The sequence below is a fragment of the Carcharhinus amblyrhynchos genome, chromosome 4 (assembly GCF_965287045.1).
Source record: "Carcharhinus amblyrhynchos chromosome 4, sCarAmb.v2.hapA, whole genome shotgun sequence".
Classification (NCBI taxonomy): domain Eukaryota; kingdom Metazoa; phylum Chordata; class Chondrichthyes; order Carcharhiniformes; family Carcharhinidae; genus Carcharhinus; species Carcharhinus amblyrhynchos.
The window spans coordinates 140,367,505-140,381,404 of record NC_137327.1 but is presented as its reverse complement, the minus strand read 5'-3'; the positions used below and the strand labels follow the sequence as shown (position 1 = coordinate 140,381,404).

At 44.9% G+C, this 13,900-nt stretch overlaps 1 protein-coding gene across 2 annotated transcripts in view; it reads right to left on the bottom strand.

Annotated features, from left to right (window-relative positions):
* Positions 1–13,900, bottom strand: part of gpc4 (glypican 4) — a 195,649-nt gene that overhangs the window by 141,525 nt on the left and 40,224 nt on the right. For both annotated transcript variants that reach the window (XM_080187977.1, XM_080187978.1), the window contains exon 2: positions 2,144–2,302. In XM_080187977.1, the coding sequence (XP_080044103.1) occupies positions 2,144–2,302 (159 nt within the window). The remainder of the gene's footprint in view (positions 1–2,143; positions 2,303–13,900) is intronic.

Here is a 13,900-nt window from a genome sequence, read left to right as displayed (position 1 = left end):
ACGAGTACAAGCCTAGTTTATTCAGCCTCTCCTCATAGCTCAATCCCCTCAACTCCGGTATCAGCCTAGTAAACCTCCTCTGCACTCCCTCCAGGGCCAAAATATCCTTGCGCAGGTGCGGCGCCCAAAACTGCACACAGTACTCCAGCTGCGGCCTCACCAATGCCCTATACAGCTGCAGCAAGACCTCCCTACTTTTATATTCAATCCCCCTCGCTATGAAGGCCAGCATCCCATTCGCCTTCCTGACCACCTGCTGCACCTGCAAGCTGGGTTTTTGCGACTCATGCACAAGGACCCCGAGGTCCCTCTGCACCGTCGCCTGCTGCAGTTTTTCGCCACGTAAGTAATAGTCCTTCCTACCATTCTTCCTACCAAAGTGGACCACCTCACACTTGCCAACATTAAATTCCATTTGCCATTTCCTGGCCCATTCGCCCAGCCTATCTAGATCCTTCTGCAGACTCTCCACACCCTCCGCACAATTTGCCTTTCCCCCAATCTTGGTGTCATCAGCAAATTTCGACACCCTGCACTCGGTTCCCTCCTCCAGATCATGGAGAGGATTCTTTGAAACAGGATTTATTCCCACTTGGAAATGAATGGCTGTATTAGCGAGAGACAACATGGTTTTGTGACGGGGAGGTTGCGTCTCACGAACTTGATCGAGTTTTTCGAGGAAGTGAAGAAGATGATTGATGAGGGTAAGGCAGTGGATGTTGTCTACATGGATGTTAGTAAGGCCTTCAACAAGGTCCCTCATGGCAGACTGGTGCAGAAGATGAAGTCGCATAGGATTAGAGATGAGCTGGCAAGGTGGATACAGAATTGGTTAGGTCAAAAAAGACAGAGGGTAGCAGTGGAAGGGTGTGTTTCTGAATAGACGACTGTGACAGGTGGAGAAATTAGTCAAGCAGACATAAGGCATGCTTGCCTTCATTGCCAGGGCACTGAGTTTAAAAATAGGCAAGTTACGTTGCAGCTTTATAGAACCTTAGTTAGGCCACACTTAGAATATAGTGTTCAATCCTGGTCGCCACACTACCAGAAGGATGTGGAGTCTTTGGGGAGGGTACAGAAAAGATTTATCAGGATGTCACCCGGTTCCTCAGGGATCAGTGCTGCGACTTTTGCAGTTTGTAATATATATATAAATGATTTGGAGGAAAATGTAACTTGATTGATTAGTAAGTTTGCGGACTATACAAAAGTTGGTGGATTTGCGGATAGCGATGAGGACCATCAGAGGATACAGCAGGATATAGATCAGTTGGAGACTTGGGCGGAGAGATGGCAGATGGAGTTTAATCTGGACAAATGTAAGGTAATGAATTTTGGATGGTCTAATACTGACAGGAAATATAATACAGTAAATGGCAGAATGCTTAAGAGTATTGATAGGCAAAGGGTGTACAGGTACACAGGTCACTGAAAATGGCAACACAGGTGGAGAAAGTAGTCAAGAAGGCACACGGCATGCTCGTCTTCAGCGGCCAGGGTATTGAGCTTAAAATTGGCAAATCATGTTGAAGCTTTATAGAACCTTAATTAGGCTGCACTTGGAATATAGTGTTCAATTCTGGTCACCACACTACCAGAAGGATATGGAGGTTTTGCAGAGGGTACAGAAAAGATTTACCAGGATGTTGCCAGGTATGGAGAGCAATAGCTATGAGGAGAGGTTGGAGAAACTTGGTTTGTTCTCACTGGAGCGACAGAGGTGGGTCAAAGTTGACACATGAAGATTTGCGGGGGTGGGGGGGGGGGGGATTTTTTTTTAAACCACCTTATTGTTCTACGCTTATGCTTTGCTCCACATTACATGTTCCCTTTTTTTCTGTTGGGTGGCAATCACTGGATCATGGTCCTATGATGGGACCTCAGGCTCAATGGAACCCAGCTCCATCTCTGAATGTTCTTTACAATGCTTACCCCACACAAACACTCTCAGTACTCCCCACACTGCGAGATCTGCTGATTTTATAATAGGCTGGATTCAACTCTGATCATTTACCAACAGTTGTCAAAATTCTCCTGAATATTTTTGCCCTGAATTTATTGCTGAACAGCTCAACAAGACAAAAGAAAGAATACCATAATCACAAGATTATCAATAAGAAATTATTTTATATCCAGGACTTACCATCAAACTTCTTATACCTCGAAGTAAAAGTCAAACGAAGGATATTGCTGCTGCCCATCACAGCCTTGCTAAACTCTTGCTGAGCTTGCTGGCTGAACTTTTCCTCCATTTCAGAGGTACAGCATGTGTTGATCTGAGAACACACCTTCAGGTGATTTCCTAGGCACAAAAAGATTATAAACAGGATTTTAACAAATCTTCACTCTGTTATAGTTACTCCCATATATACAATAGCCAGCATAGATTTGGAAAAATTAAGTTACCAACAAAACAAATTGATCTTTTTTGAGGTGGTATTTAACATGATAGATAAAGTATCTATGGACATTATTTAATGAACTTCCTGAATGATTCAGGGGAAGGTGGGACTGATATACGAAGAGAGATTGTGTTGTTTAGGATTATATTCACTGGAATTCAGAAGAATGGATGGATGTCAGAAATCTATAAAATTTTAACAAGACTCCACTGGGTAGGTGCAGAAAGGCTGTTCCCAATAATGCAGGTTGTCCAGAACCAAGGATCATAATCTAAAGATGAGGGATAATCCTTTTTGGACTGAGATCAGGAGAAATGTTGTCACCCAGAGTGGTAACCCTGTTGAATTCACCACCACAGAAACCAGTTGAAGCCAAAACACTATGTAAAATAAAATAAAGAGAGCTCTTGGGGAAAAGGGGAGAGAAAGTGGGATTAAGCTATTGAGTTGGATCATCAGCTTTGATCATACTGAATACTAGGGCAGGCTTGAAGGGCCAAATGGTCTTCTCCTGCTCCTTTTCCCTATGTTTCCAAATAAAGAACATAAACATAAGAACAAATGAAATAAAAAGATAATCTATTGTCTTAGAGAGGGAATTGATCCAAAGATAATAAACAGAGTAGGGACAACGAGAATGTACTCAAATTGGTGGGACATGACAAGTGGTGTCACTAAAAGATCTGTTTTGGGCTTTTCATTATATATGACTTATATTTCTTACATTTTATATGAGAGAGTGGGTATGCAAGGGAGTGGGCGCAAGTATGAATGTGAGAGGGCGTGCAAGAGCTTAGGACAGCGTGAGAGAATGTGTGTGTATTTGTGACAATCTATACATGTGGACAGTTTTCTACAAAGATAAGTCATGAATCCAACCAGGGATCAGGCTATTTTGGATCTGGTAATGTGTAATGAGGCAGGTTGAATAAATAAGCTGTGTTGCATGTGGGTCAGTTTCCGCCAAGTCTGTGGAATGGACACTTTTCAGTGGTGTGGTGCATAGTTTGCTCTCTGCCACAGGCAAGTAGGAGCTAGCACAGATGCCCTGTCTGTGGAGCTTGGCTACATCAAGGCCATGGCTGGTCCTGAACCTTTTTAGGGCGGACCACACTTGCCTTGGAAAGTTGGAACCAGGCAGCTGTTGGGTTGGGTTTGAGACCAGGTATTGGTTTGTCATGTACAATGATTCCCATTCATTTGACCAGGTGGAACTTGCGTTTAAGTCCTACAGAACAAAGAACATTACAGCACAGTACAGGCCCTTCGGCCCTCGATGTAACAGAGGATGCAATATTAGATCTCCTATTAGGAAATTAGTTAGGACAAGTGACAGAGGTGTGTGTTGGGGAACACTTTGGTTCCAGTGATTATAACGCCATCAGTTTCAACTTGATCACGGATAAAGAGAGATCTGGTCCCTGGGTTGAGGTTCTAAACTGGAAAAAGGCCAAATTTGAAGAAATGAAAAAGGATCTAAAAAGCGTGGATTGGGACAGGCTGTTCTCTGGCAAGGATGCGATTGGTAAGTGGGAGGCCTTCGAAGGAGAAATTTTGAGAGTGCAGAGTTTGTATGTTCCTGTCAGGATTAAAGGCAAAGTGAAGAAGAATAAGGAACCTTGGTTCTCGAGGGATATTGGAACTCTGATAAAGAAGAAGAGAGAGGTGTATGACATGTACAGGCAACAGGGAACAAGTAAGGTGCTCGACGAGTATAAAAAAATGCAAGAAGCTACTTAAGAAAGAAATCAGGAGAGCTAAAAGAAGCCATGAGGTTAGTTTGGCTGTCAAAGTGAAGGATAATCCTAAGAGCTTCTACAGGTACATTAAGAGCAAAAGGATAGTATGGGATAAAATTGGTCCTCTTGAAGATCAGATCGATCGGCTATGTATGGAACCAAAAGAAATGCAGGAGATAATAAATGGGTTTTTTGCATCCGTATTTACTGGCATGGAGTCTATAGAAATAAGGCAAACAAGTAGGGAGGTCATGGAACCTATACAGATTAAAGGGGAGGAGGTGTTTGCTGTCTTGAGGCAAATCAGAGTAGATAAATCCCCAGGACCGGACAGGGTACTCCCACGGACCTTGAAGGAGACTAGTGTTGAAACTGCAGGGGCCCTGGCAGATATATTTAAAATGTCTATCCACGGGTGAGTTGCCAGATGACTGGAGGACAGCTCATGTTGTTCCGTTGTTTAAAAAAGGCTCAAAAAGTAATCCGGGAAATTAAAGGCCAGTAAGTCTCATGTCAGTAGTAGGTAAATTATTGGAAGGAGTACTAGGAGATAGGATTGACAAATATTTGGACAGACAGGGACTTATCAGGGAGAGTCAACATGGCTTTGTATGTGGTAGGTCATGTTTAACCAATCTATTAGAGTTTTTCAAGGAGGCTACCAGGAAAGTGGATGAAGGGCAGGCAGTGGATGTTGTCTACGTGGACTTCAGTAAGGCCTTTGACAAGGTCCCTCATGGGAGGTTAGTTAGGAAGGTTCAGTCGCTGGGTATAGATGGGGAGGTAGTAAACTGGATTAGACACTGGCTCAATGGAAGAAGCCAGAGAGTGGTTGTGGAGGATTGCTTCTCTGAGTGGAGACCTGTGACTAGTGGAGTGCCGCAGGGATCAGCGCTGGGTCCATTGTTGTTTGTCATCTATATCAATGATCTGGATGATAATGTGGTAAATTGGATCAGCAAATTTGCTGATGATACAAAGATTGGAGGTGTAGTGGACAGTGAAGAAGGTTTTCAAAGCTTGCAGAGGGATTTGGACCAGCGAGAAAAATGGCAGATGGGAGTTTAATGCAGACAAGTGTGAGGTATTGCACTTTGGAAGGACAAACCAAGGTGGAACATACAAGGTAAATGGTAGGACACTGAAGAGTGCAGTTGAACAGAGGGATCTGGGAATACAGATACATAATAACCTAAAAGTGGCGCCACAGGTAGACAGGGTTGTAAAGAGTGCTTTTGGTACATTGACCTTTATAACATAAAATCAAAAGAATTGAGTATGAGAGTTGGAATGTTATGGTGAGATTGTATAAGACATTGGTGAGGCCGAATTTAGAGTATTGCGTGCAGTTTTGGTCACCTAGTTACAGGATGGATACTAATAAGGTTGAAAGAGTGCAGAGAAGGTTTACAAGGATGTTGCTGGGACTTGAGAAACTGAGTTACAGAGAAAGATTGAATATGTTACGACTTTATTCCCAGAAGCGTAGAAGAATGAGGGGAGATTTGATAGAGGTGTATAAGATTATGATGGGTATAGATAGAGTGAATGCAAGCAGGCTTTTTCCACTGAGGCTAGGGGAGAAAAAAAACTAGAGGACATGGGTTAAGGAAGAAGGGGGAAAAGTTTAAAGGAATATTTGGGGGGGGGGGGGGGGGCGTCTTCACAGAGTGGTGGGAGTATGGAATGAGCTGTCAGATGAAGTGGTGAAAGTGGACTCACCTTTAACAATTAAGGAAAACTTGGACAGGTTCATGGATGAGAGGGGTGTGGAGGGATATGATCCAGGTGCAGGTCAGTGGAACTAGGCAGAAAAATGGTTCGGCACAGCCAAGAAGGGCCAAAAGGCCTGTTTCTGTGCTGTAATGTTCTGTGGTTCTATGTTGCGCTGACCTTGTGAAATCAATCTAAAGCGCATCGAACCTACACTATTCCAAGATCATCCATATATTTATCCAATGACCATTTAAATGCCCTTAATGTTGGCAAATCCACCACTGTTGCAGGCAGCGCATTCCACGCTCTTACTACCCTCTGAGTAAAGAAACTTCCTCTGACATCTGTCCTATATCTATCACCCCTCAATTTAAAACTATGTCCCCTCTTGCTAGCCATCTCCATCCGAGGAAAAAGGCTCTCACTATCCACTCTATCTAATACTCTGGTCATCTTATGTGCCTCTATTAAGTCACTTCTTAACCTTCTTTTCTCTCACGAAAACAGCCTCAAGTCCCTCAGCCTTTCCTCATAAGACCTTCCCACCATACCAGGCAACATCCTGGTAAATATTCTCTGCACCCTTTCCAATGCCTCCACATCTTTCTTACAATGCGGTGACCAGAACTGTACGCAACACTCCAAGTGTGGCTAGAGTTTTGTACAGCTGCAATATCGCCTCATGGCTCCTAAACTCAATCCCTCTACCAATAAAAGCTACACAACATACGCCTTCTTAACAACCTTATCAACCTGGGTGCCAACTTTCAGGGATCTATGCACATGTACTTCGAGATCTCTCTGCTCAACCACACTACCAATTGACTTACCATTAGCCCAGTACTCTGTATTCCTGTTACTCCTTCCAAAGGTGAATCATTTCACACTTTTCCGCACTAAACTCTATTTGTCACCTCTCAGCCCAGCTCTGCAGCTTATCTATGTCCCTCTGTAACCTGCAACATCCTTCCACACTGTCCACAACTCCACCAACTTTAGCGTCATCCGCAAATTTACTAACCCATCCTTCTACCCCCTCATCCAGGTCATTTATAAAAATGACAAACAGCAGTGGCCCCAAAACAGATCCTTGCGGTACACCACTTGTAACTGAACTCCAGGATGAACATTTCCCATCAACCACCACCCTCTGTCTTCTTACAGCTAGCCAATTTCTGATCCAAACCACTAAATCGCCCTCAATCCCATGCCTCCATATCTTCTGTAATAGCTTACCATGGGGAACCTTATCAAACGCTTTACTGAAATCCATATACACCGCATCAACTGCTTTACCCTCATCTACCTCTTTGGTCACCTTCTCAAAGAACTCAATAAGGGTTGTGAAGCACGACCTACCCTTCACAAAACCGTGCTGACTATCCCTAATCAAATTATTCCTTTCCAGATGATTACAAATCCTATCTCTTATAATCCTTTCCAAAACTTTGCCCACAACAGAAGTAAAGCTGATTGGTCTATAATTACCTGGGTTATCTCTACTCCCCTTCTCGAACAAGAGGACAACATTTGCTATCCTCCAGTCTTCTGGCACTACTCCTGTAGACGATAACAACCTAAAAATCAAAGCCAAAGGCTCTGCAATCTCCTCCCTAGCCTCCCAGAGAATCCTAGGATAAATCCCATCTGGCTCAGGGGCTTACCTATTTTCATATTTTCTAGAATTGCTAACACCTCGTCCTTATGACCCTCAATCCCGTCTAGTCTAATAGCCTGTATCTCAGTATTCTCCTCAACAACATTGTCTTTTTCCTGCGTGAATACTGACAAAAAATATTCATTTAGCGCCTCTCCTATCTCTTCAGACTCCACGCACAACTTCCCACTACTGTCCTTGACTGGCCCTAATTTTACCTTAGTCATTCTTTTATTCCTGACATACCTATAGAAAGCTTTAGGATTTTCCTTGACCCTACCTGCCAAAGACTTCTCATGTCCCCTCCTGGCTCTTCTTAGCTCTCTCTTTAGGTCCTTCCTGGCTACCTCGTAACTCTCAAGCGCCTTCACGTCTCATCTTTACAAAAGTCTCCTCCTTCCTCTTCACAAGTGATTCAACTTCTTTAGTAAACCATGGTTCCCTCGCTCAACCACTTCCTCCCTGCCTGACAGATACATACTTATCGACAACATGCAGTAGCTGTTCCTTGAACAAGCTCCACATTTCAATTGTGCCCACCCCTGCAGTTTCCTTCCACATCCTATGCACCCTAAATTTCACTTAATCACATCATAATTTCCTTTCCCCCAACTATAACTCTTGGCCTGCGGTATATACTGTCCCTTTCCATCGCTGACGTCAATGTAACAGAATTGTGGTCACTATCAACAAAGTGTTCACCTACCTCCAAATCTAACACCTGGCCTGGTTCATTACCCCGTACCAAATCCAATTTGGCCTCACCTCTTGTTAGCTTATCTACATACTGTGTCAGGAAACCCTTCTGCACACATTGGACAAAAAGTGTACATCTAAAGTACTCAAACTATAGCTTTACCAGTCAATATTTGTTAAGTTAAAATCCCCCATTACAACTACCCTGTTACTTCTACGGCTTTTGCCACAAATAAACCTGTTTGGACTTTAAACTGGTGTTGTGGGATTTCTTTGCTCTTATCCAGGATCATCTTTGCAATCTTTTCCTCTGCATCTCTGGAACTTTTCAGAGGCCTATAGAAAACTCCCAGCAGGGTGACCTCTCCTTTCCTGTTTCTAACCTCAGCCCATACTACCTCAGTAGACGAGTCCTCATCAAACATCCTTTCTACCACCGTAATACCGTCCCTGACTAACAACGCCACACCTCCCCCTCTTTTACCATCTTCCCTGATCTGACTGAAACATCTAAACCCCGGAACCTACAACAGCCATTCCTGTCCCTGCTCTATCCATGTCTCCGGAATGGCCACAACATCGAAGTCCCAGGTACCAACTCATGCTGCAAGTTAGAACATAGAACACTACAGCACAAACAGGCCCTTCGGCCCACGAGTTGCGCCGATCACATCAACACCTACCAATCTATAAACCTATCTATAACCCCCAATCCCATAAAACCCCATATACTCATCCAGAAGTCTTTTAAAAGACCCCAGCGAGTTCGCCTCTACCACCACTGACGGCAGCCGATTCCATTCACTCACCACCCTCTGAGTGAAAAACTTACCCCTAACATCACTTCTGTACTTTCCTCCCTGCACCTTCAATCTGTGTCCTCTCGTAGCGACCATTTCAACCCGGGGAAATAGCCTCTGAGAATCCACCCTATCTATTCCTCTCAACATTTTATAAACTTCTATCAGGTCGCCTCTCAACCTTCGTCTCTCCAGGGAAAAGAGTCCCAGCTCCCTCAACCTATCTTCATAAGGCATGCCTCCCAGTCCAGGCAACATCCTTGTAAATCTCCTCTGTACCCTTTCAATAGCTTCTACGTCTTTCCTATAGTGAGGCGACCAGAACTGCACACAGTACTCCAAATGAGGCCTGACAAGGGTCTTATAAAGTTCCAGCATTACCTCCCGACTCCTAAACTCAATCCCTCGATTAATGAAGGCCAGTACACCATACGCCTTCTTGACCACCTCTTCCACCTGCGAGGCCGATTTAAGAGTCCTGTGGACCCGGACCCCATGATCCTTCTGCTCTTCAACACTACTAAGACTCCTGCCCTTGATAGTGTACTCGTTCATCCCGTTGGTTCTGCCAAAATGGACGACTACGCATTTATCCGCATTGAAGTCCATCTGCCACTTCTCCGCCCAGTCCTGCATCCTATTTATGTCCTGCTGCAACTTTTGACATCCTTCCAGACCATCCACAACACCACCGACCTTCATGTCATCAGCGAACTTACTTACCCATCCCTCCACTTCCTCATCCAGGTCATTTATGAAAATGACAAACAGCAAGGGTCCTAGAACAGATCCCTGGGGCACTCCACTGGTGACTGACCTCCATTCAGAAAAAGACCCATCCACAACCACTCTCTACCTTCTGCAGGCAAGCCAGTTCTGGATCCACAAGGCCAAAGGCCCTTGGATCCCATGCCCTCTCACCTTCTCAAGAAGTCTTGCATGGGGGACCTTATCAGACGCCTTGCTGAAGTCCATGTACACCACATCCACGGCACTTCCTTCGTCAATGTGTTCAGTCACATTATCGAAGAACTCGACAAGGCTCGTAAGGCACGACATGCCCTTGACAAAACCATGCTGACTATTCCTGATCATGTCAAACCTCTCCAAATGCTCGTAAATCTTGTCCCTCAGAAGCCTCTCCATCAGCTTACCAACCACTGAGGTCAGACTCACCGGTCGGTAATTTCCCGGGCTATCTCTGTTCCCTTTCTTGAAAATAGGGACTACATCCGCAATCCTCCAATCTTCCGGAACCTCTCCCGTCTCCATTGACGACGCAAAGATCATCACCAGGCGCTCTGCAATCACTTCCCTCGCCTCCCACAGTATCCTGGGGTACATCCCATCTGGTCCCGGCGACTTATCTATCTTGATAGAATTCAAAAGTTCTAACACATCCTCCACCTTAATATCCACAAACTCAATCTTTTCCATCTGCTGCAAATCCGTAGCAGAATCTCCCAGATCAGCTTCCACCGTGAATACTGAGGCAAAGTACTCATTAAGCACCTCTGCCATTTCTTCTGGTTCCACACAGACCTTTCCCCCTTCACCTTTTATAGGTCCTATCCCTTCTCTTCTCATCCTTTTATCTTTCACATATTTATAGAAGGCCTTGGGATTCTCCTTATTCTTACCCGCCAAGGTCTTCTCATGACCCCTTCTGGCTCTCCTAATTTCCCTTTTAAGCTCCTTTCTACAGTCCTTATACTCCTCAAGATCCTTAACCTCTCCTAGTTCCCTGAACCTTTTGTACACCTTCCCTTTCCTCCTGACTAGGTTCAACACAGCCTTCGTGCACCACGGTTCCCGCGACCTACCAAAACCCCCTTGTCTCATCGGAACGTTGTCATGCAGAGCTCCAGACAAACATTCCTTGAATATCCGCCACCTTCCTTCGGTACTTTTCCCTAAGAACGCCTCCTTCCAGTTTATTTGTCCAAGTAACTTCCTGACTTCTTCGTATCTCCCCTTACTCCAGACAAACACCTTCCTAGCCTGCCTGATCCTATCTCGTTCCTATTAAGTTCACCCACCTTATTCCAGATGCTCCTGGCGTTGAAGTAGACACACCTGAAATCACCCTCCTGCCTGCCGGTACACTCCTGCAACCTTGAAACCTTATTCATGACTTCACTACTCTCAACCTCCTGTACACTGGAGCAACAACTCAGGTTCCCAGCCCCCTGCTGAATTAGTTCAAACCCTCCCTCCAGGTCCAGGTGTAGGCCATCCTATTTTTAGAGGTCCCACCTACTCCAGAATAACCCCCAGTTATCCAGATATCTGAATCCTTCGCTTTTATACCATCCCTGGAGCCACGTGTTCAGCTGCTCTCTGTCCTTATTCCTCTCGGAGAAATGACAGATGGAATTTAATCCAGGTAAATGCAAAGTGATGCATTTCAGTAGAACTAATGTAGGGGGGAGCTGTACAATAAATGACAGAACCATCAAGCCTATAGACATACAGAGGGACCTGGGTGTGCAAGTCCACAGGTCCTTGAAGGTGGCATAACAAGTGGTGAAAAAGGCATATGGCATGCTTGCCTTTATAGGACAGGGCACAGAGTACAAAAATTGGGTCTGATGTTTGGCCACATTTGGAATACTGCGTCCAGTTCTGGACGTGGAGCCTTTGGACAGAGTACAGAAAAGGTTTACCAGGATGTTGCCTGGTATGGAAGGTCTTAGCTATGAGGAGAGATTGGGTAAACTGGCGTTGTTCTCCCTGGAAAGACGGAGAATGAGGGGAGACCAAATAGAGGTGTAGAAAATTATAAAAGGCATACATAGAGTGAACAGTGGGAAGCTTTATCCCCAGGTCAGAGGTGACGATCACGAGGGGTCACAGGTTCAAGGTGAAGGGGGCGAGGTTTAACTCAGATATCAGAGGGACGTATTTTACACAGAGGTTGGTGGGGGCCTGGAATGCACTGCCAGGTAGGGTGGTGGAGGCGGACACACTGGGATTGTTTAAGATTTATCTGGATATCCACATGAACAGACTGGGAATGGAGGGATACAAACGAATGGTCTAGTTGGACCAATGAGCGGCACAGGCTTGGAGGGCTGAAGGGCCTGTTTCCTGTGCTATATTGTTCTTTGTTCTCTCCTCGCTGGCACGTGGTACGGGTAACAAACCAGAGATAACAACTCTGTTTGTTCTAGCCCTAAGCTTCCACCCTAATCCCTGAATTTCTGCCTTACATCCCCATCCCTTTTCCTACCTATGTCTTTGGTGCCTAAGTGGACCACAACTTGGGGCTGGTCCCCCTCCCCTTAAGGATCCCGAAAATACGATCTGAGACATCATGGACACCGGCACCTGGGAGGCAACACACAAACCGCGATTCATTATCGTTCCCCTATGTGGGAGGATTTTTTCCAAATCAGTCTTCCTGATGGGAATCCTACCTAGGGTGGGCTGAATAGATCAGCATGAAGTAGCAGATGGGGTCATGTGAACTTTCCAGTCCTGGTCCCTCCATGCTGCAACTTAGTTAAGAAAATGCAACAAAGTCTCTATGTTTTAAGAGATTCAAGAAATTTAGCACGTCAGCTGCGATTCTCATCAGCTTTTACAGGTGCACCATAGAAAACATTCATTCTGGTTGTACCACAGCTTGGCATGGCTCCTGTTCTGTCCAAGAAATGACCAAGAACATTAAACATAGGAACAGAATTAGGCCACAGGCCCATCGATTCTGCTCTGCCATTCAATCATGGCTGATATTTTTCTCATGCCCACTCTCCTGCCTTTTCCCCATAATCCCTGATGCCTTATTAATCAAGAACCTATCTATCTCTATCTTAAAGACACTCAATGATCCTGTCGTGAACGACACCCAGTCATTCATGCAAATCAGCCACGCATCCATTAACTCTGCCCACATTTCCGCTGCATTGGAAAAGCAGCCAGCATAATCAAAGACCAAACGCACCCGGACATGCTCTCTTCCACCTTCTTCTGTCATGTACCAACCGGCTCGAACAGCTTCTTCCCTGATGCCATCAGACTTTTGAATGGACCCACTTCGTATTAAGTTGATCTTTCTCTACACCCTTGCTATGACTGTAACTCTCCATTCTGCACCCCCTCCTTTCATTCTCAATGTGCGGCATGCTTTGTGTGTATAGCACACAAGAAACAATACATTTCACTATATGCTCATACACATGACAATAATAAATCAAATTCATCTTCTATTTTGTGGTTTTTGCAAGTCGGCAGGTATGTGGAGGAGTGATGTTTACCAGGACAGGGAGTCAAGGGACTGGGGCTGAAAGTAGTGTTTCAGTAACAATAGGGGAGCTGGTGGTGTCGTGGCATTGACACTTGACTAGTAATCCAGAGACCTTGGGTAATGCTCTGGGGACCTGGTTTTTATATCCCACCACGACAGATGGTGAAATTTGAACTCAATGAAAATCTGAAATTAAAAAGCCTGTTGATGACCATGAAACCATTGTCAATTGTTGTAAAAACCAAATCTGGTTCACTAATGTCCTTTACGGAAGGGAATCTACCACCCTTATCTGGTAGTCTGGTCTACATGCGACTCAGCAATGGTTGACTCTCAAATACCTGCTGAAATGGAGGTCAGTTAGGAATGGGTAATAAATACTGACGATACCCCCATCCCATAAAATTAATTCTAAAAAAAATGCTGACGGTCAGCTAGATGTGAATTTTGTGAGATGATCATGATGAGAAAGGGGCGCAGTATTCTGCTACTGAGTATGAGGGTGTGAGTGCTGAGATCCAGAGGGTGGTGGTAGCAGCTCCACACATTAAGCCAGCAAGTTTGACGTCAGGGAACTCCCCCTCTCTGGGGTACTGGCCAGCCATGTCCTTTCCCTGTGCACCCTGAGCATGCTTATCATA